The sequence below is a fragment of the Ceratotherium simum genome, chromosome 20 (assembly GCF_057802395.1).
Source record: "Ceratotherium simum simum isolate JZ-2026a chromosome 20, ASM5780239v1, whole genome shotgun sequence".
NCBI classification, from domain to species: Eukaryota; Metazoa; Chordata; class Mammalia; order Perissodactyla; family Rhinocerotidae; genus Ceratotherium; species Ceratotherium simum.
Window position 1 is genome coordinate 39,796,175 of NC_141919.1, and position 24,393 is coordinate 39,820,567.

At 37.5% G+C, this 24,393-nt stretch overlaps 1 protein-coding gene across 4 annotated transcripts in view; it reads right to left on the minus strand.

Annotated features, from left to right (window-relative positions):
• Positions 1-24,393, minus strand: part of MLLT3 (MLLT3 super elongation complex subunit) — a 254,148-nt gene that overhangs the window by 108,099 nt on the left and 121,656 nt on the right. For all 4 annotated transcript variants that reach the window (XM_087444673.1, XM_087444674.1, XM_087444676.1 and 1 more), the window contains one exon: positions 2,264-2,346. In XM_087444673.1, coding sequence (XP_087300799.1) covers positions 2,264-2,346 — 83 coding nt within the window. The remainder of the gene's footprint in view (positions 1-2,263; positions 2,347-24,393) is intronic.

Below are 24,393 nucleotides of genomic sequence, written 5' to 3' on the forward strand. Positions count from 1 at the left end.
AAGCATGTGAATTATATCTTTTAACTCAATTTAAAAAATGAAGGGGCCGGCCCCGTGGCATAGTGGTTAAGTGCACACGCTCCACTGTGGCAGCCCGGGGTTTGGATCCCGGATGCGCACCAACGCACCGTTTGTCAAGCCATGCTGTGGCAGCATCCCATATAAAGTGGAGGAAGATGGGCATGGATATTAGCCCAGGGCCAGTCTTCCTCAGCAAAAAGAGGAGGATTGGAGGCAGATGTTAGCTCAGGGCTAATCTTCCTCACAAAAAAAAAAAAAAAAATGAAGACAGGGGCCGGCCCAGTGGCCTAGTGGTTAAGTTCAGCACACTCTGCTTCAGTGGCCTGGGCTCTCAGGTTCAGATCCTGGGCACAGACCTACACCACCACCAAGCCATGCTGTGGTGGTGACCCACATACAAAAGAGAGGAAGATGGTCACAGATGTTAGCTCAGGGCCAATCTTCCTCAAGCAAATAAAAAAAAATTAAGACAAAAAAGAAAGCTAAAAACTAGTTTCTTAAGGGAAATTCAGCTTGAAATTAGACAAAAACAAATCAATACATCAATGTAAAGGCATATCACATGAGCAGACATAAATGCACTTCAACAAATTCTGATCTGATGAAAAACGTGAACAATTCAGTGATATTACTACTGAGAAAGCTAATTATTTTTCTAGCAAAGAGTTACTGCTTCTAAGATATAGAAGTTAAAAGAATAGCCAATAAAGAGAAAGATCTAGATCAAGCATCTGGTTTTAACACTTTCCAACTGTGTGTGGCCTCAGACAAGCCATTTGACCTTTCCATGACTCAGTTTCCTTTCCTGTAAAATAGGAATAAAGTACTAACCTCTCAAAAGTTCTTATAAATCTACTAAATGAAACAACATATGTAAAGGGCCCAGCAGACTGCCAAGGACAAAGTAAGCACTCAAATATTTAACTACACAGAAATAGGTTCCTGCCAAATATGCTCCCAAAAATATAAATATTAAAAAAAAACCAGTTAACGGGGGTAGCGGATTTGGAGGCAGGTGGTGTAGCAGGAATGTGGTGCATGAGAAGACAGGCTCAGAAAGAAAAAAGAAATATGGAAAATAAAATCTATCCCTGTCTTCCATACCTTCTCACTTTACAAGATAGTTTTATTACAGCTTAATTACAAGTGAATTCTCTCTTAAACGTAAAGAGATTTTTGCTAAATTGAAGGCTGGGCCTTCTATACACTGAAAAAGCCACTGGGACACTGTGCCAATAGAAGGTACTGAATATGAAAGAGTGGCTTATCAGTGGTTCTCATCCTTTGTTGTGCATCAGAATCACCTGGAAGGCTAGTCAATATGCAGATTCCTAGGCCCCACCCCCAGAGATTCTGATTCATTCCATTTGGGATGGAGCCTGAGATTCTCATGTCTAATCTGCTCTTGGGTGGTGTTGATGCTGTTGGTCCAAGGACCATACTTTATGGAGCACTGGCTTGGAAAACATGACATTCTATTTGTTTAGTTCCTTAAAAAAAAAAAAAGGTGAATTATCTCACTTTTGGGCAAGTTTTAGAAATTATCATTACTTTGGAATAAAAAGAAGGAACAGTGTGATTAAAAATAACAGCTAGCATTTATTAAGTGCTCACATATATGAGGCACTTTTCTAAATGCTCTATACAGATTCATTTTATCTAATCCTCCTAGGCACCTTATGAGATAGACACTCTAGTCTCCATTTTATAAGTAAGGAAAGTGAGCCCCACAAAAGTTGAGCAATTGGTCCAATATCATATATGTGTTGCCCCATATGGACTGTTGAAAACTTTTAAATCCAGTAGAATACATAATATCTAAAGTTAATATAATTGTATATGTGTATCAGCTAAAGATAAGTGAGAGATTATTCTTTGCAAGTCTCAGAATTCTAGAAATATGAAAATTGGAAACATAGCATTTCACTGAAAAACCATAATTTCTCTTTTCTATTTTACAAACACACATTAATCTTCTTTTTCAGAATGGTAATCACTCTTCCCTTAAAAGGAACATTTAATGAATTTCTTATAATCTGACTTCATATAATTGAAATTATCTTTTTCTAGCTACTTCCTCCATAATGAAAGGCAACAACAGCCAAAATTCCTAGAAGACAAATTTAACTTTTATTTTAAAATCATCTAGTGATAGAAGTGCTTCTGAAGCAAAATTATTTTAAACATCATCTGGTTAGTAGTGGATCTTCTACTGAAAGATTAATGGGTAAAGATTACATACCTTGTTTTTAAAATAAACCTCAATTGGCAAAATGAAACCAGCATACCCAGATTCTTCTACTTTGTAAGGTGGATCTTTGCACACTGCAACATTAAAACAAGAAAATAGATGAGATGAGAATAATAGACAAAAAGACATTCTTTCTTCTTTTAAAAAAAGAAAAAGAAAATCCCATTCTACCATCTAGATCACCCTCAATTTTCACAGCTCCTTGCCAAGCCCTCGTCTGAGTCTCTGATCTACTCCAACATCTATAATAACTTTTCCTAAATAAATCAAACATATAAGTTATTTATTCAAATATTGATGGGGTTATTAGTTCATCACAGTCAACCATGACCATTAACGACTTGACTTCAGTTGTTATCACCCTGCCCTAAAACTTTAGGGAAACTGAGGACATCTCCTTATGATCATGAGCTTGAAAACAACTATCAGTTTCCTAACAAAAGTACTATCTATGTCTAGTTTTTGATGTAAATCACTCCACTGCTAAACCCCTCGCTTCTCTGAGATGTCCTGATTTATATGCCAAAAAGTAGCAGGACCACCCTCCTTCCTTAGAAAATCCCAAACCCAGAGTCTCCCAACATTATTGGTGCCCATTTAGACCCACTTGCCCCCATTTCCCCCGAAAAAGAATGCTTACTGAAATATTGGTATACATACAAACACTTAAAATCTAGTCACATCATAAAAACACGGAAGAAACAATAAGCTCTTGGTATTTCTTATTAAGGAAGACTAATAGGCAAACTCTTGGGAAATGAGAGACACCCTAAGAAACTAAACGTGACTTCACTCTACAAAAATTTCCATTAAACCAAAATCAGTCACAAGTCAACTGAAATTATTCTAGCTAAGATTGCATTTGGTAGTATCACAAAGAAGTGAAAATGTACATGCAGAACATCAAGGTCACACACCCTGGTAGCCCAGTCCTCTGCAGTGGGGCTCTAGGGTACCATTTCAGCCTTCCCCCTTTTGTCACCCACCAAACCTTCTGTGCTTCATTCAACTGCATCAATACCTCCCACATACGCCCAGCACTTCCCACCTGTGCCCTGTCCTCCTGGTATTCCTTCCATCACACCTTGATGCTAATCTTGGCATCCTCTGCTAGTTCAAATCCCAATGTCTTCACAAGGCCTTTCCAGACCACAAAGTACTATCATCTCTTCTCCTTTGATCCTCCCAAAGCGTTAACTGTCTGAATCACTGGTTTGACACTCAAAAGAATTCCTCGTTATCATATACTCAGGAATCTCATCTGTAATTTCCTTTTATTCCTCAAGGACAGAAACATTTACCTCAAGAACACAGAGTGTCAAGACAAGGGCTCAAGCTACCTCATCCAGCACAGCTGGGTGCCAATCTGGGCTCCACCTCAGACGAGCCAGGCTACCTCTGGAAAGTTACTCCAGTTTCTCTGAACCTCAGGTTCCTCTTCTAGACAGTGTGAGGATTAAACAGGATGATGTATGTGAAAGACACAGCACATGGCCTGGCACACATAAATTCTCAATAAGTGACTGAAGTGAGGCAGAAAATCTAACCCGTAAAATACCCAATCATCAAGTAACCTTGTAAGATGAAAAAAGAAAAGAGGCAGCAAGCCAAGAGCCCTGGATTTGGATTAGAAAACTCAGGTCCATGACCCTGGACTGAGGATTCTCTAGACAGCTTCCATTTCCTTTCCCTTTATACGAGAGAACACCTTCTACACATCTGTAAGCATGGCTGTCAAAAAGGCAAGGAGACTCTATATGTGGGGAAATATAAGTGTGAGGCATTTTCATTAGACGATGACGATATACATGAAAATTGGTTAGAAACTCCACAAGTACAAATATGGTTACAAAGAGGTATACTGACGACAGGATTGTAACCCTTGGCAGTCTCCTTTAGCCCACCTTAGGAAAATTTCCCCAAACTGACAGCCGAGGAAGCAAATCAGGAAAGAGGCATCTCACCTAACCTTACAAGTTTCTCTAATAAAAAATGAAAAAGCAAAAGGACTCAGAGCGGCTTCAGTCCTGCATCCACTGACCATCTGCCAACCTGTCATGAATATTCAAATACCCTGAACACTGAGGGGTACGCCACTAAATACCTGAGCATCCCCCACACCACCCCGGCTAGTTCCATACCCACATTTCCAGGCTGTAGAGCCCTCTTTCAGAACAGCAGTTTCAGCATCCAGGTTGTTTGGGATTAATCATGCCAATAGCATTTGAAGGAAGTTTATTCTGCAAGCTGCCAGAGAAGTTATAGCCGTTCCTCTATACACCCTTTCGTATAATTCATTTTCTCTATTCTGCATGCAAATTGCTCCTATTATAGGAAACAGCTGTTAGAGCACTTCATATAGTTAAAGGTCTTAGATTTTTTTCTACGCTCCAAAGGAAATGATCTCTTATGTATTAATATTCCATAGAATTCTGGTTTTATAAAAAACTGTCAACTCATACCTCAATTATTTTTAAATGCAATATTGTCATAAATAACAATGAATAACATCTGTAGAGCACCCTGAGTTCTTAATTAGAAGCAAACAATAGAAACTTTTTATACATCATAAACATGCCAGAAAATGAGTAGCAATGCAAATACAACTTTACATTTCTAATCTGAAGAAAGTCAAATTAGGGAAGCAGTTTATTTATTTATTCGAGCATCTTATAACCAGAATCATTAACATGAGTTTCTAACCTAGTTCTTAAAAAGAAACAAGAATTAAAACTAAGAAAGATTTTAGCCAGTAGGGGTACTACATTAGACATAAAGCAATTATTTTTAAACTAGTAGATCCACATCTGGGACCACCTTCTGTCACTCAGCAACACTTCATTGAGAATCCCTTTTCTATGATCACTGACCACTGCGTTACCTTTACAAGACGTAAGCATCCTAAACCCTTCAACTCACTCTTCCTTTCAATTATTCGAGAATCAGATAATCCTTAAGATCTAGGTAAGAAAAGGCCAAGTTTCACAGGTCATTGAAGGGATATTCATCTTTAGAAAGCCATCAAATTTTGGGGGGTGACAATAAAATGGGAGGATTAATATTCTTTAAATTATGCATATTAACTCAGTAGAAATCACTGGAAGCTCTTGTTCCTATCAAAATCCAGCCCAGATGTTAGCTCTTTCAGAACATCTCCCTTGTCCCTCTTCCAAGCTTCTCTTGTTGCACTTATCAGGCTGGTGCACTTTATTATGCTGGCGGATAACATTCCTTTACCTCTCAGACTCCTCTGCTAGACTGAGCCCCTTGAGGTCAGCAACCTCACCATTATTCATATCTGTAACTTCGCGCACGAACATTGAGCCAAATAAGAAGTGCTCAACAAATGTTTGTTGAATTGAATTTTTTCAAGATTCATGCTACCCTTCACTGATTTACCACTGTTAAAGTTGCTTTCCAGGAGTAGCGATGAGTTGACTTTAGCCAAACTCTTCTCCACACTCCCTACAATCAACATAAACTTTTAAAAATTGGTACCCATGACAGAAAGTGTGGCCACAGAGGGATCTTCTCCTAAAAGCTGAGTACCCAATGTGGAACTGGTTCTACTAGTTCTTAAAATTTGATAGTCTCAAATTTTAAGAAATTGAGTTAACCAATTGGGCCACAAGATCACTAAGGTCATTTTGAAACTAACATTATATAGCCATAAATAATATCTCCTTTCTCTTCTCCTTCCACACATTACTACCTATGTACTCCAAGGCTGTGACAAGGAGACATTTTCAAAACTCTCTCTATCCACGCAATCACAAGTATCATAAAGGTCTTTTAGCACACAACACCCAAAATTGACACCTTAGAGGAAGAGACCAAAGTTTTTTTAAATAATGAGCAATTGTGCTTTTTTCCCTAAAATAGCTCTTCAAAATAATAGGCACAATATAGACCCATATACATAATATATAGTATGATGCTAACTATATACATGGACCACTAACCTATTTAATTTTTAAGTTGAGCAAAAGATGTACACAAGGAAGAAAAATATATGAAAAGGAAAAAAAGTCATGATTTGGTTAACCTGGAATAAGTCAAATCCTCACTTATTACCTGAGATTTTAAATATTCTTCCGTTAGGAGAAAAAGGCTTGAAAAGAGCTGTGCTTTCTACAGAGAAATAAATGCTCCTTAGATGAATAAATGAATTTGTGCTTACATAATAAATTACATATATATACACAATAAATAAATTTAATTAACTAAAAGATCCCATTGTTTTAGCACCAAAAAAAAAAAAAAATGAAACTCTTCCAGATCCATAAGACCTTCATTTAAACTTTAAAAAATATCATTAGTGGGGCAAGCCTGGTGGCGTAGTGGTTAAGTTCGCACGCTCGGCTTCAGCAGCCCAGGGTTCGTGGGTTTGGATCCCGAGCACAGACTTACACATCGCTCATCAAGCCATGCAGTGGTGGCATCCCACATGCAAAACAGAGGAGGACTGGCACAGATGTTGGCTCAGGGATGATCTTCCTCAAGCACAAAGAGGAAGACTGGCAATGGATGTTACCTCAGGCACAATCTTCCTCACCAAAAAGAAAAAAAAAAAATCATTAGGCAACAGTTTTTTCCCTAATCCTTAGGAAAACAGCTGGTAGATTCCTCTCCAGAGTCTCTCTCCAGTCGGTTTGCTTAGACACTATGATTTATGTCCATCTGAATACTTTTGTTAAGGACATGGCCCAGTTGTCCATTGATAATTATTGGTTTTACTTTATTTACTGTGCAGAGCCCTTCAGGAAGGAAACACACCAAACTCTATATATAGACTGGTTATTACCACTCCTTTGTGCCAAATGTCCCTTCCAACTTGAGCATTTTGGACTCCTTCCCTTCCTGCTTTAGTTCCACCACATCGGAGCCCCCAAGAGTAGTGAGCCAGGGTGCTGCATGGCCCATGTCTCTGCCCCCAACTGCTCTGTGCAGGTGTTTGGAAGTCGAGGGCTAGCATCCAACAGTCTGAGCACCACACTGCCACTGAACATGGCCAAGCCTTCACACTTGTGACATTATGAAAAGAACAAAAATCAACAGTTGGGTTTTGTTTTTGTTAAGCACACACGCACACATGCAAAACAATTCCGCTATTGCTTCTATTCAGCCCATTTCAAAACAGATATTTCTAAACAACAAAAAGTGTTTTCCCCCTTTGTGTCACTTCCTCATTTCCCTGAAAAAGATTAAAGATAACATGGGGCAACTTTTGAGTTGTATTGTAGAGTTGTTTTTACTTGGTTGATTTTTTTTGTTTGTTTTCTATTTAAATGCAATTCTAAAAACCTAGTTGCTTCCTAAGCAATAAAGAACCATGGCCACACAAGATGACTGTCCAATCAGCTTTCACAATTTTTTTTTGTGTGTGAGGAAGATCAGCCCTGAGCTAACATCCGTGCTAATCCTCCTCTTTTTGCTGAGGAAGACTGGCTCTGAGCTAACATCTATTGCCAATCCTCCTCCTTCCCCCCCCCCCCAAAGCCCCAGTAGATAGTTGTATGTCATAGTTGCACATCCTTCTAGTTGCTGTATGTGGGACGCGGCCTCAGCATGGCCGGAGAAGCGGTGTGTCAGTGCGCGCCCGGGATCCAAACCCGGGCCGCCAGTAGCAGAGCGCGGGCACTTAACCACTAAGCCACGGGGCCGGCCCCAGCTTTCACAATGTTTTAAAGAAACAAACTAGATACAGTTAACTAACTGGGCAGATATGGAACACCTGTCTACTCCTCAGGATTCACCACTCAAGGACCAACTCAAAGAGCACCTCCTCTGGAGAGCCTTCCGCCAATACTCCAAAACAAAAATGGTAGTTTCCCTCTTCTGGGTTCAACCTTTTTCCTCATTGCATCATATCAGCTAATCCTAATATATAAGACACTATCAAGCCCCATCCTCATCTCCATTAATTCTGTGCTTTCCAAGGCGAAGGCTGTGTCTGAGGCCTCTTCTCATCTCTAAAGCTAGCCCACCATTTATAAAATTGAGTTGAATTAATGAAAAGTAACATTAATATGAGCTTCAAAGGAAGAGATAGAGGAAGCCTAACAGTTGAGAAGAAAGGCCTGGATGGCAAGCAAAAAGTATGAGTAAAGGCATTAGGAAAGTAAAACAGCATAAGCAGAAACACTGAAAATGATGAAGAAAAAACAGATAATACAGATAAAGTTTATACTTGTATAGAGAACCTCATACTATATACAGTCAGAAAGTCCAGGTGGGTAAAAATGGATTACACATACAAAACCAGGATCAGTAATTTTGAAATATTACAGAAAACTCCTAGATTTGAAATAAGAGTTCAAGACGCCAAATTGGCCATATTGAAAAAATCTTGATGATGATACATAAAAATGACTTCATTTGTTAGTAACTTGGAATCTTTACTTATAGACTCAGAATATCCCTAACCTCTCTCTCATGAGGTAAAAAAAAAAAAAGAGAGAGAAGATATTCTTTTTTAATGTACGCACGTTTTTAGCTTTCTGAGGAATTATGTCAGAGTTAGCAAAGTCCATCTAGCTGAGGTTAAATCAATACATTTCATCTTGGAATAAAACTGTGATATTAAAATAAGACCGCCTTCACAATCAATTCTTCAAGGAACATATAACAAATGAGCCAACAAAATACAGAAATTGCCCCAAACAAGATAACATTATGAATTGTTAGGAAATATTAAATATAAATCCTCAAGCTTACATCTTTCACTAAAATTGATGGTACTTCCACCAACTTGTCCCATGTTCCCTCAATATAACTCAATATATGGCATTGCTTCAAATAATGGGCCTAGTAGAAATATATTTCCAGATTAATTTGATGGGAAATAGCAAAACTGTATCTTCAGAGAAAGTTCAACCTAGAGACAAGATCTAATTCTTTTCTTGAGAATTACTCAAATGGAAAAATCTTGAGATTTCGATCTTAAGGATGACGATCATTATCTTTAAAGTTAAACCTTGGGCAAAATATATTTCAGAAGGTCCATCTGGAAAAGCAACATTAGCTACATGGAAAATGATATTCCAGGGAAATAACTAACAACCTCCCAATATTGGGCAGGAGCATCTTCATTTCAGTACAGACCACTATGTCAAAAAGCTGGTCGTCAAAAACACAGTTCTCCTCTTGGTGGCTTTTTATTATTTAATCAAATATATAAAGAGCCATTGAAGAATCCCACTTCCTACAATAACCAACTCCTGATTTCTGGATGTAGAGGAGTAAACAACCCTTGAGACAGCCCTGTGGCATCAAGGTTTCACCCCAAGTTTTACACTTGGCCCAGCTATCACTAAGACTAGTGCTGCTTTTTATTTAGAGGGGAAAAAAAGAAATTTAATGTCTTCATTTATAAAATTATCCTATTTTCTCATTAATATTAATTCATTTTTCTCAATATGTTAGCCTTAATTAATTCAACCCAACAGGCACTATACAATCATAGGGCTACAAAGATTAGGTGGAGTCCTGCTCTCAAGCAGGTGACAGCTATGCCAGAGACACTGTCATCTAAGTGCAGAGTCTGTCCCAGGGACTGGAGATAGAGCACTCAACACAACTGACAGGGTTCCTGCACCTATTAAACTTACGGACACTGTTGAGAGGCAGGGAGGGGGAGGAGGAGAGAAGAAAGAGAACATGCATACAAGGAAATATTGAGAAAGAAAGTATTGAGCAGTAAGTACTACAGCGAAAATAAAACAGAAGAATAATAAGTGCTCAAGTGAAAATCAAGCAGGCTGATGTGAGGAGAATGGGGAGCTCCTTTTTCTTTAAGATTAGTATTCCCTCTCTGAGGAGGTGACATTTAAGCTGAGACCTGAGAGAAAAAGAAGGAGCAGGGTATGTGTTGGCCAGGCAGGAAAAAAAGAAAAAAAAAAAACGCTCTTTATGTTGCTTACAGAGTAAGATGTATTAACAACCTAAGACAGCCTGTCCTTACAATCGCCTCCAGGCTGCTTAGCCCCTCACCTGGATTTTCCTCTCTCACTGAGGCAAAGGCCACCTGCTCCTTCCTGAACATTCCCTACGCATACTTCTCGTCCATCCTGAGTTCATCATTTAACATTAAACACAGGTTTGGCTATTATCGTTTCACAATATCATTTCGGAAAATCTTAAATTCTCTCAATGCTACAAACTCCCAAGAAAGAATACATCTACTTTAAAAATCTTTGTTATGATTCTTCATGATGAAGATAGATATAATTCTTGGGAACTGTACAACCTAATCTTAAATTCTTCATTATTAAGATAGATACAATTCTTGGGATTGTATAACCTAATCTCAAACAACAGACTCTTTTTTGAAAAAAGTCTGTGCCTTGAAATTTCACGGTTCCTAAACACAGTACAGAAGGAAGAGTCTGGACTAAAGAACACCAACTATGAAAGAGCAGTGCATTTTCAGTGCAATTTGAGAAAAAGAAAGATCGCAAGTGACAAGCTATCTATTCAAGGGGAGGGAAGAAGTGCTGCAAGGGAAAAAAATTACCTGGTTCAGGAGAGAAAATAAGATCCCAAGAGTGATGACATTCAAAATATTAGAATACAGAAGTCACCATTTTCTCAAACACATATATTCACACTAAATGGATTTTTTCAACTGAAATAATTTTTTTTCTTTATTAAGTACACAGTGTCTAAGAGTCACTTGTAAATGTTACGCCCGTCTCTTCTTGCATAGCAAGCAATTCCATTTTTAATACTTGCCCTTTAAGTATTCAATGCAGAGGATGATGAAATGGCGTTAGGCACAAGAGAGCTATCAACTGTATTAGGGTGACAGAAATGGCAATGTGTTATAAAATAATCAAATATAATAAATCAAAGTAAAGAGCCATTTCCCACTTTACAAAAATGCAACAGCCTAAGAGATCACCACAACCTAACTTCATAGAAACAAGAAAAGATAATGATCCAAAAAAAGTCCATGATCCAATTTTCCTTTTCTCAATTAATTTTTGTTTTAATACCTTTTCAGTAGGGGGAAAAAAAAAATGTTTCCAGGGAAGGAACCAGAACTGTTCTAACTTTAGAGGAAGGGTTAAGAACAAGATTTCTTTTCAGCATCTTTTGGACTCTACTTTGTTTTTCCATTTAGCACGTGGCACAGAGATAGACTATCCTGAGTATCTAATTGATTTAAGCTCCATTAGTTATTACAAATGAAGACAGAATGAGGGTGATGCTAATGTGATGGTGACTGTTTATACATTGTGCATACAGGAATGTGGTTCCTGTGTAGCCTGACAATCTTTCCATCTTCTCAGATAAACCAGGGAAAATCCTATATCTCTACCCTTCTAAAGCCAGAGTTTTCAAACTGGGTTCCAGGAAACCCTACACCCCTGTAGCGTGTGTTAGTGGTGTATTGCAGTGTGTACTGCTTTTACAAAAGTGTTTGCTCCAAACAATGAAAATTTAAATAGGCTAAGAACCAATCTCGAGTTTTAGATACAGTATTAGGGTCCCTTAAGATTATGTGGGAAAAAAAAGTAAGCCATTGCTAAAATAAAATATGAAACCACTGTTCAAAGGGACATTATAAAAATTTACCTACCATTAAAGTAAACCTTATTTTACAGAGTATGATTTTTTGCTTACTCCTATTAAACATAGTAGTGATCTGCTGTTTCCTCCCTATCCTGGCTATAAAAAAAGAGAGCTACATTGATTTCTCAGTTCTGTATCCCTGGCACGTCTTTGGGCTAAATAGAGATAGATAGTAACAGGACAAAGAACAGCTTCTACTCTTGTTTATAGGTCAAATCTTACAAAATACCTTCTGATCATCAAATGGAGTGCTAAATGCATGGTACCTCTCACAGTCTCTGAATTCCAGGAATTAACTTAGTAGGGGGAAACAGTACAAATATAAATGAAAGCAAAATCAGAGCAAACACAAAGACTATTAACAGTCAATATTATAGATGGGAACTCACAAACTGAAAAGCTTCAGGAACCAAACAGGGAGAAGCAGAGAGAGAGTCTCTCATTGGGTTTCATTTTTGTTTGTTTAAAGAAAGCAGGTATGATATTGCCAAAAGGAGGAAGAAAAGAAAATTTTAATGAGTAGTAACGATTCTAGAAAAAGCTTAGGAAGAAAAGATTATAGTACAAACTGGACAATATGAGAAACATTCCACTGGACCGGTGGAATTAGGTATTCCTTCATGGTTCTTTTCAATCTTGAGATACGAAGGCAGTCAGTTTTCTAAGAGGAAGGTAAAAAACAGGATATTGGTAAAGAATTTAGGAGCCAATGACGAGCAGCTTTAATCTTATTTGGGCATTAATCGAGAATCACGTACTCTTTTGAGAACAGAAATGAAGTTATCCAAATAATGCACAAGGCACATTGACTACTGCTCCAAATAAACCAAGGGGGACGGGAAGTGCAGAAAATTGAGACTGAATATAAAGAGGAGGAAAAAAGAGGCCGAGGGTTAAAATGTTACCAGAAATTACTACTGTATCCCAAATATAAATGTGAGAACTCGCAAGTATACTGCTGAAGCTTATTTTAAGAATTATAAAAGTGTTTTGCTAACCTAAATCAAGGGCTGGTGGAAAACTTCAGTTTAGCAACAGGTGGCATTTTGTGGCAGAGGAAATTATGTGTAACGTGGAGGCTTGGGACAAGCTTAGCAGTCGACAGCCAGAGCTTTTGAGAAGAACCCCCTGGTTCAGATCCCACCTGGGACATCACATAACACGTTCTGTTCTCTCAGTCCTAAAACAGAGCTAATGCTATTACCTACATCATACAGCTCCTTTAAGATTTCAGAGATCACCCATGTTAACGGCATAAATGAGTTAATCTCTATAAAGCTTTAGAACACTTTGTGGAAACTAGAAATCATCCAGTTATCTAATAATAGTAGAATACTAACCGTAAACATTAGAGAACTTATTTTGGACTTTCCCAAAAATGCTTCAAAAAAACAGATTTAAATCTACATATTTACAGTTTAATTAAACATTCTTAGATCTGGTTTTATTTCTAGCCTTACAGATTCTTGACAGGGATATACGAAAAAAGAAAATATTCTTCACTCTGGAATTCTTTCAGCTCAATCCACCACTAAAATACTAGCAGTTGGTCCACACTGTCAGCCCGCCTTCAAACTCATAAAATAAGTCCAAGTTAGCACATACCGTGAAAAGGCAGTAAATGAAGCTTCCAAGGTTATGTATAACGTGTATATGTATTATAAAGCACTGACACTGAAATATTACAATAAAACAAAGGAGTAGAAAACAGAAATGTAATCTGAATTTGAGTCCTGTGGTGTAGCAAAAGGAATCAAGAGATTCCTTTTAGCAAGGAATCAAGGAATTAGCAAGGAATCAAGAGGCATGGTTCTGACTCCATTTCTACCACAAATCACCATCTGACCTTCAGCGAGTTCCTTTAACCGCTCACTCCAGACCTCCTCTGTCGCATAAAAAGCCAGCTTCCATTTCAGAGGCTGCTTCTAGATCTAAAATTCGATTATTCCAAAGACAAGTCATATGTGCTACTTCTAGTCTAACTTGAAGGCAAATGCATTTTGCTTTTTAGTATCTTCAATTCAGCAAAAAAAAATCTATCAGCTAAATACCATATCTGCCATAACACAATCAGGAAATTGGGACAAAATAAACAAACAACAGAACAACAGAAACAAAACAAAGATTCAAAATGAGACAAATTTTTTTTTAATGTTTCTTGATAAAGGCTTTTCTTTATTGGAGGAGAATTTTATTTTTATTAAACTAGTAAATAAATGTATACAGAATTTCTTTAACAGAGGCTGCCCCATAACAATAACAAAAAAAAAATCTATAAATTAGATTTTCATTTCTTGCTTCCATTCTGATTATGAAGTCAGATTAAATCTACTAAGAGCCTGTTTTACATGTATAAATCAAACTAGAAATTTGATTCCTCAGGAACCTGATATAATTTAGTTATAGCAGCGTATCAAGTCAAGTATTAAGGAATGAGACATCAGAACATACTGGCAGCATTTATGAGAAACACCATGCTTTTAAAAAGCTAAAGTAAAAAATTAAATCAACTGTCTGCACATTAGGCACAGCACATTCTGTAAAAAGCCCTTGAGTGTTATGATTTTACTATATATTGCACTTGTAACACTCTTGTTCTTAATCACATTGAAACATATTACATTGCTTTTTAAATAGAATGCACCCTGCCACAAAGCACTCAATCTTAATAGTATTCCAGAACAGCATGCCCATATGAAAGATAGGTTGATGAATAGGTTTATGCCCTATTCAAGGAGATGAAATAGCTCAATAGAAAGATTAAATAAGGCTCCTGCCAGTGGTTGGATCTTAAAAGTCAAAGAGAAGCACACAACTCAAACCAAATGTTACAGGCAAAGGTCAAACAAGAGAATAATTAAGACCCTAACTTGAAGAGCTAGCTAATGTTCACTCATTCAGTACAAATCAGAAGAAAAATTCCGCCTCTTAAAGTGTGATCATAATAACTTTCACTGAGTCAGTTCCAAAAGATAAATTATAAAACTGAATGAAGGCAAGCTGAGTCCCAAAATAACCTTTACAGGGAACCACTTCGATTATAAAACTATTGGACGTTAAGTGCAAAATTACACATTAAAATCCTATTGTTATATCATATTTTAAAAATTCATTCTAGATTAATTTAAAGACCAAATATTAATAGAAATATGAATTTTGCTAAGAGCTTTTCAGTTAATTTTTTGTGGAATTCTATTATAGCCCAATTCATTTATATAAAAAGAAAGTTTACAAAGAATAAGCCAGCAATTTATGCTTCCAGAGTACTTTTTTGTTTGTTGACTTGAATGTCCAGCCACCAGTCCCAACCCATTCTAACAGAGGACTTAACTAAATGGATGAACATATGTCTCTCTCTGTGTACGTACCACCTAGCCTACAGAATGGAAATACAAACTCAGCTATAAGAAAATTTTAGAAGTATAAAATAGTGCTAAAACAACAGGAAAAAGAAAAGTTGCTTATCATGCTAGTAAATATTTTGGAAGCATTGTAATCCCATCTGGAGAAAAACCTGGATTATTTAAATTTATCATAGGACAACAGGTACATTTGTGTTTTATAAAAATTGTTCTCCTTGTGTGCGGTCATATCCTATGTTGAAAACCCACTATCTAATTTAGTTTCTGTTTCAAATAGTCACAGTTTTGGACAATGACACTGATCACCTAATGAACTAAGTAAATCATGTGAATTAATATACACATGTCCATATCACACCCATGGAGTGAATATAATCAACCAGAAAGACTTCCAAGAAATCAAATAAGCTTTTCCTACTCTAACAATTCCTTTTCCTTGTTACTCCATTGTCATGAAGAAACGCTGGTAGATAAACTCTAAATCCATCTGACTGTAGTGTGGGGTCAGGGAGGGTAGAAACTAAACAATAGAATTTGAAATATCACAGGAAGAAGTTTTTTAATATTTTATAATGATGATTTATTTATAAATAAATGCATTTGCTTTCACACACTCTCCTACCCCTCAAATAAACACATATCACACATTGCAAATAAGTCATTTTCTTTCGTCCTTATGACAAACAGCAGTAAGATATTTAAAGACAGCAAATTTCAAATAATTTCTTCCTTAGAGATAATCATCAAGGTATGATTTATTTAACACCTTTCACCAAGTCCCTGAAAGATCACTGATGTCACATAAATCCATAACATAAGGAAATAAGTAGTGCAAGGGCTCTGCCAGCCACCCCTTTTTACAGATGGAATATGACAACTTAAGCAATTTATCCAGAGGTCAGAGAGCTAATTCCTGGCATTCAATCAATAGATATTTATTAATGGCTTCTCTGCCCAGCACTCTGTGCTGGATGCTTGAGTGAAAACTATTTTCTTCTTTTTGCTTATTTGTATCTTCTCATTTTTCAAAAACAAAAATTCCTACTTGTATAATAAAAGAAAAATGTTTAAAACAATAATATGATGCTGAATGCATTCAAGAGAAGGTCAGAGAAGAGCAAGGTTTCTGGAATTTGAAATATTTGGAAAGTCAAAGAGAAGTGAGATCAAGGTCTCCCACCTGTGTGTACCTGCTACTATATACCTTTTCCTATAAAAAACCCCACAATATATTAGTATTGAATTAGTTGAATTTTACAGAGAAACCAGATGTAGAGCCAGCAAATCTGTGTTCTCTGCCTGGCTCTAACACTTCTTACCTGGAATAACTAACTTCAGGCAAGTTATGTAACTCCTTTCTCCCTTAGATTCTTCTATCCATAAAATAATAAAAAGCATCACTGTGCAGATACAATGTAATATATTAGGTATGCTATGAGAAAATTATTTTGTAAATGCTAAATTCCTACCAAACATTAGTCTTAACACATGATGATTTTGCCAACAGTTATGTATATTTCCACTAAATGGGGTCAAAGAGAAGGTGCTATCAGCCAAAATTTCTGACTAACCAAGAGTTAGGTGTTAGAGATACTAAAACATAGTCTCCGCCCTTAAGAACATCTCCCACCATTTTATGGGTAGAGGACTCTAGTAGGATGCGGATATTATGCCCCACCACCAATATAGCAAGGAAAATGAAGACCTTAAAAAAGTATTAAGGTTAGGATAACATGATTCTGCTAAACTATTAAGATGAAATTAACAGGGGCCGGCCCAGTGGCGTAGCCATTAAGCGCGTGCACTCCGCTGCTGGCTGCCCCAGTTCAGATCCCCGGCGCGCACCGACGCACCGCTTGTCAAGCCATGCTGTGGTGGCGTCCCATATAAAGTGGAGGAAGACGGGCACAGATGTTAGCCCAGGGCCAGTCTTCCTCAGCAAAAAGAGGAGGATTGGCATGGATGTTAGCTCAGGGCTGATCTTCCTCACAAAAAAAAAAAAGATGAAATTAACAATATAAATTTGGAAGTTTCTTAATTCCTTTATAAATACGGTTCACTTTGGACTTCATATTTTAGTTAAATGCTTTTGTGTTCTCTCCATGGATTTAATCCTAGCTTCATTTAGATTATGTATTATGGCTATAAAAATATGTTTCTAGACATTTGTTTTGATATTAAAAACACCAAAATTATTTAAGTCTATTAGGATTTTTCTTTGCCTTAAATTTATTGAGATAACAGAAACTTTTGTGTGTGTGTGTGTGAGGAAGACTGACCCTGAGCTAACATCCATTGCCAATCTCCCTCTTTTTGCTGAGGAAGATTAGCCCTCAGCTAACATCTGTGCCCATCTTCCTCTATTTTGTATATGGGATGCCACCACAGCATGGCTTCATGAGCAGCGCATAAGTCCACGCCCAGGATCCGAACCAGCGAACCCCAGGCCACCTAAGCAGAGCATGCGAACCCAACCACTACGCCACCAGCCCGGCCCCAACAGAAACTATTTTAATAAGCTAATATGCAAATTTTTCAGGTCACCAATGGATTTCGTGGGGTGAGTTAATCTTCTGGGACGGTTCCCACCATCACCATCACCACCTAATTATTTCTAACAAGTGTGTTGCTGGCCACTCATTTACTGCTTTCACAAGCATTGCACACTTATTACCCACCAGGACTAAGAATGCAAACACGAATAAAATAGGGACTTCTCCTCAAGAAATTGTAGTTAGGTTTTCTCTATCCAGGCATTTTAGATCCCAAATAAGAATTTCAACTAACCTCTCCCCACAGCCCCATCCCTCCCACCACCGTCAATCCTCAGGTTGCAGCATTAAATGAATAAACGTGCCAAGTCTCTAGTAGTAATAGTTGAACATTCTGGATAGAACATACTTCAGGATGGATTTAAGCCAACCATATATGTAAGCACATGCATGTTTTTAATGCAGCAGTTCTTGTTAAAAAAAAAAGCTATCAGCTGTAATACAAATACCAAGTAAACCAAATTTAGAAGTATCTAAAGTATCGTTTCTTTAATCATATTAGTTCAGCAATTTAATTACAATTCAATCCTCTCCTAGTCAATCAAGAGTCAGTCACCCTCACTAACAAATTTCAACTGCAATTCTTTCCATTTTCTGCAGTGTCACGAACACTATACATACTTAAAAAAAAAAATTCTGGGGCCCACGCAGTGGGTAGCAGTTAAGTTTACGCACTGCACTTAGGCAACCCACGGTTCGCAGGTTTGGACCTATACACTGCTTATCAAGCCATGCTGTGGCAGGCACCTCACATATAAAGTAGAGGAAGACAAGCACGGATGGTATCCCAGGGCCAATCTTCCTCACCAAAAGGGGAAGATTGGCAACAGATGTTAGCTCAAGGCTAATCTTCCTCACCAAAGGAAAAAAAAAGTCTTAGCTAAGACTCCATGAGTTTAATTACACCAGAGCAGTGCTCTCTGGATTAGCAATATCAGTACCACCTGGGAAACTTGTGAGACATGCCAATTCTCAGTCCTTCCCCTAGACCTCCTGATTCAGAAACTCTGGGGTACACCCTAGCAATCTGTTGTCCCAAGCCTTCCAGGAGATTCTGATGCCTGCTCAAGTGTGCAAGCCACTGCCCTCGAGATTCTCTCGCACACTCACCCTAATGTAAGAGGAGATGCTCTTTCTATCTATGAATCACTTTTTCTCATTGCTTCAGTTACACAGCTGTTTTTTCCTCCACCAATTGGGTAAAGTTATTTCATTTATCCCATAAATTACATCACTTTCTAAAACATCGTTATTTTTGAAAAGACCAAAGGATTGTGTACAATCATCCCCTAAAATTTCCTTTTCTGTCTAACACCATTTTAATAATACACAAATTATTATAACATTGTTTCACCAACTGTAATTAAAAAAAACAACAACAAAACAAAATGTTCAAAAGTAAGCTTATGATTCTTAATGTGATAATAAAATAAAAGGTATATCTGTTAACTGATCAAGTAGTCTCTGCCAAGAAAACACGGACATGGTCATAGAAGGAACTTGCTAAACCTCAGAGGCTAAACAAAAGTTGCTTTTCATTGGTTGGTAACGAGTAGGACTGGGTCCAAAATTCAAGCTTAATCCACCAGATAATATGCAACCTTTTCCCATAAGAAACATCAAGAACAGAGTAATCCCATAATGTCACTGCTACGAAAACCATAATCCTAAATAAAAAAGCAAAAGACAACAAAAAACCCAACTGCGCTAATAAACTCAAGGAGCAGAGTAGCTGTAGGCTGTTCAACAGTAATGGACTCAAAGCCTGGCCCACACACAACAAGGAAGCACAATACATAAATAATTATTGCGCAATTTGCAAATTACTACTGTACTTTCTAGTCACTGCACAAATAGAATTTATTGTACCACACTCTTGCTTGATGTCTGTTCCTCGAAGGCTAGAGATAATGCCCAATAGAAGTGTCAAATGCCTAGAGACATGGAATAAAGTCGACTCCTTTAACGGATGATAAAATAACCAGCCCCTTGACACACGGGGACTCTGACCTTGCTGCAGCTGCTTCTGATTTGCAAGTGTCGGCTGGGAGTATCTTTTTCTGTCTCTTGGCTCCTAAACTTGCAATATATCATTTCTGAGGACCTTGACATTATTTCTATAACTCTTTAATTATTGGACTGATTTGAAACACAAGATTCTTCGGTAACTTCAGCCTAAGACCACACAGAAACTTTTATAATAACCTACTTAAATAAATGAGTTGAGTAAACTGGAGGAGGGGGTTTGGAGTGGTGGTAAAGGGTTTGCATCTGTTATAATCTAAATGCTAGCTAAATTTAGAGGACTAGAACATCTTGAAAATTAGGTTTCAGTAGACACTAATGTCCAAATGCAGCTGTGAGTACTTTCATTTTCAATGACTATCTGACCCACAATTAATATTCATTATGCCAAGCCAATTACTTTCAAGTTATTGCTTATAAATGGACCAACCCTATCTTGTCAGTCTGCTCCTGTACATGAATCCCTTCGCCCATACAATACAAGCCTCAGTCTACCTCCAAAAGCCTCTGCCTTCATTTAGCAGAGACTTTGAGCTCTACATCCTCGCTTCTATCCCATCTTGATTTGATTTCATCATACATACACAGCCCCCTCTGATCTAGCTGTTAGCTCAAGAAGATAGAGCCCTACAAGCAGTTTAACCAAAGAAGGAAAAAAAGTAGACCAAAGAAGTGTCCTATGACTATAATTTAATCAGAGTAATTTTCTCCCACAGCTTGTAAACTGATTCTGAAGGCAACATCCATGGAAAGCACTTTAAATAAACATACTCATTTGAAAGAATATGTTCTAAACATTTCTATTCCAAATCCCATCAGGACTTGTGGAATATTTTTAAATGGTTGATGGGTGCAACAGTGTTCTAACCAACGGAAGATTTATGGTCATAAGTCACTATCTAAGATTCGTGACTGAACTAGGATAACTTGAGTCTATGAATTCACCAAAGGACTATGAGCCTATTATAATGGCCACTCATCAAGCCAAAGCTTTGAGGCTACTTGACATTATGAAGAAATGGCAAGAGAAAAGGAAAAGAAAGAAGGAAAAATCCATTGCCTTAACAGTTGATTCATGCATTTTAAAGGTCGGTATGATTTATACAACCTTAAGGCTCAAGGTGAAGTTATTTGTGCTGATGGGAAGGCAGTCTAGAAAGCAGAAATTCAAACACAGCAGAAATGCCAACCACTTGGTTGTTAATGGCTATGCTTTCTACAGTAAATTTTTATAATGTGAAAGAGGGCAGCTAAACAGATATCCCTCGATAATTTACCTAAAAAAGGCATATCACATACTCCTAAGTCTTAACAAATTTTCACAAAGATATCCATCAAATCTCCCCTCTTAGAAGCCATTCTGCGTTTTATTAACTTGACAGTATGATTTAAAATTCTGATCTGCTGCATTAAAAATAAAGCACAAATCATCCACAGTTAAGATATATGTAAGAATGTGTTAACATATATTAAACAGTTTCATACGACTTGCTACTATTAGGCTGCTATATTGAAATGAGTCATGCATATATTAAAGACAATCCAACAGGATCAGAAATATAGCATTTACAGCTGATTAAATATGATACTTGGCTCATTTGTTTAAAAAAAGGAAAACTGGCCCAAGGTCCTTGGGTTGGGAATGGAAGCCCCCATTTTCACTTTGGTTTTACGGAAAAATCACATTTGACTTTCATTATTTTGATTTACATTACCTACCTTTTCCAGGAATTTGGCATACTGTAAATACAAGAGCTACTGACTCACCAAAGTAGAGTCCTCCTCCAAAATACAGATATCATATTTTGATGGGTGGAAGGTAGTATGTCAGTAAAGCCATCAGTCAGGGTGTTATTTCAGTCAGCGACACAACTCTCCTACTGGAGCAAACTACACATTTCACTAATGCATATTTTCCTAAATGTCAAATATGAGAATGCTACCTAAAAATTTTCCAAATTGTTCCAAATTTATTTGATCCAAAAACAGTTAGGAAATGACTGTCCCAACATTAACACTTCTATTTGGTGAAGATATTCTGGGTAAAGTGCCTTAGGGTAAATAAGGCTAACAAAATGGGGGGGACTAATATTTGAGCAACGTACACACTCTTTTGATTTCGTGCCATCTTCTCTACAAGTACTGAAGAGACAAGTCAGTGGGTTTGTCTTCTAAACAAGCTAGAGAAACTCAAATCGGAGAAATACTTTTAAACAGAGTACTTGACCTAAACAGCACTTCTACTTTGATGAATATATCTCAGAGTCAAATATGTCATCTAGCAAAGGTTCCTCAGACTTTAGGACGTCTCACCCACACCTTCTTTCTTTATTATATTATGCAAACATAAGTTATAGCAATCACCTGTGAAATAGTACAAAAAAAAAAATCCAAAGAATTTATACCCTTAAGACAAAAAAAGTAATGGCACCTTAATTCAAAAATCATGGAGGAATAGATGTTAGAGTAAATGGTAATATATAATTATAAACCAAAAATTAAACAAAAGTTTACAGAATTATACTGAAAGCTCTATTAATCATACCATACCTGGTTAAAATTCCTTGGAAACACCAAAGAAGCCCAATCTTCTAAGCATTGAAAATGGAAAACATTTTACATTCTAAGACAATATCTGATCTTGAAGCCCCTCTATACCCATCTAAAAATAAATGGTGTCTTCATCCTGAAGACTGACATTTCATTGATTTCTCAACATTAAACACGCATTGTTAATAATGAATATGATAAAAATCAATTGGCTAAAATGCCATATTTTAAATTTATGCCAATTACTGTAAAGTATTATAAGGAATCTAGCCTTTAAAACAAAACAGTCTTTACTATCTGTGAATAAAGGCCAGGCTTTAAAACCTACGGTCTTTTGTTTTTTCCATCATACTATAAACATGCTATAAATAGTTTGACAGACAGTTTCACCTTTAATTGAACCAACTCTGACTAGGACAGGGATATGGACTTTTGTCTCCTCCCTTCCCTGGGGCCCAGTGGGATAAATGCCGGAGGGATTCCACACAAGCTTTAGATGTCTTGGACTTAGACCCTATTTGTTTTGGAACCATGGGTTCCTTTCTTATTAAATTCTTCTATTTGCCAGGAGAAAACTGGAACAAAAATGAAAAAGTCTAATGTGTTGACTTCAAGGTTTGTTCCATCAGTCATGATAGGAAACTTCAAGGCTTTGTTTTTTCTCTTTTTAAGGCAATAAACTCGACAAGTTGCTTATGCCCTTTGTTTTTTTTAAGTAGTATTTTAGAGAATGAAACAGAGGTTCTGGTTTACAATGGCATTTGGCTAGCAAACCCTGATGCAGTCTCACTCACATCTCCAATTAAAAATCTTTGCAAGTAGACTCCAAAAAATGAAAACAAACTCTGACCATCAACCTATAGCCTTTATGTGAGTATATTTTTCTGTTGACCAGAAGAATGATAAAACCAGACAGAAAAAACCCTCAGTAATGCCCTCCTCACCTATCTGCCCAGGAGGCCTGGTCCAGGCCCACGTAAAGTCATATAACTTCTCCCTGGGACTCAGTTTCTTCTATAACATGAGGGGTGAAGCTAGCGTCCTTCTAGGCTATACAGTTCTATTCCAAAGAGACACTGAGAGTAACTAATCCTAATGGAATGAGTTGTGTTTGCAAGCTCACCTTTACCCTAAAATGGAACGAGCAATCACTGCTATATAAAAGCAACAAAGAAAATCCTAAAGGGAAAGGAATATTTTCTATCACTATGTGTTTCATAGATTACTAACCAGTAAACCATTTAAGTATTTAGGGGCTTTTTTAAATTGGGTTGCAGAGGAAGTTCCAGCCTTTGCCAACTTCATCCCTATTTACAACTACCAAAGCAGGAAGTACAATCATCATCAGGGCTGGATCAAGAAAAACATAGCCTTGTTCAAATACAGGATCCCCTAAGCCCTGCCCTGGAGCTGAGGGTAGTCGGCGTTCCAGCATGATGAGGGATGAGTGGGTCCTTAGCAACCAACTCATCAGTAATCTCAGATTCCCATTATACCTGTAGCAGCCACACTAGGGAGTAGCATCTCGTTCCTCTACCTCTGCTGGCTCCTCTCTGATACATGCATGAAGTTAACATAACATACTCTGTGATGTTTACAGTGCTCTATAAACATTGCTGGCTCTCACTGAAGAGGTGAACAGAGGAGAGAGGTTGTAAGTTTTGTGAAAACAGAGCTGTTCTGTCTTGTTCGGTACTGTACCCCAGCTCCTGGCACCATACCGGGCACAGACTAGGTGCTCCATAACCACATACTGATTGACTGACAAACGTGCCTCTTGAAAGCACGCCAGCAACGTAACCCAGAATTATGGCTGGTGAACTGCAGAAGGGGACACTGTACTCTGTTGAGGGACAACTCGAACTATTAATCACGGTCTTATAAAGCCCTGAAGTCTAGGCTCAATGATTACCTCAAACATCTTCTCTTCCTCTGCAAACTATCCCTGCAGTTAAGACGGAAGATACAGCTATGGCAAGGTGAAAAGAGCATAGGACTGAGAATAAACTGACCTGGTTTCAAATTCTAAATCTACCACTTAATAGCTATGACCTGG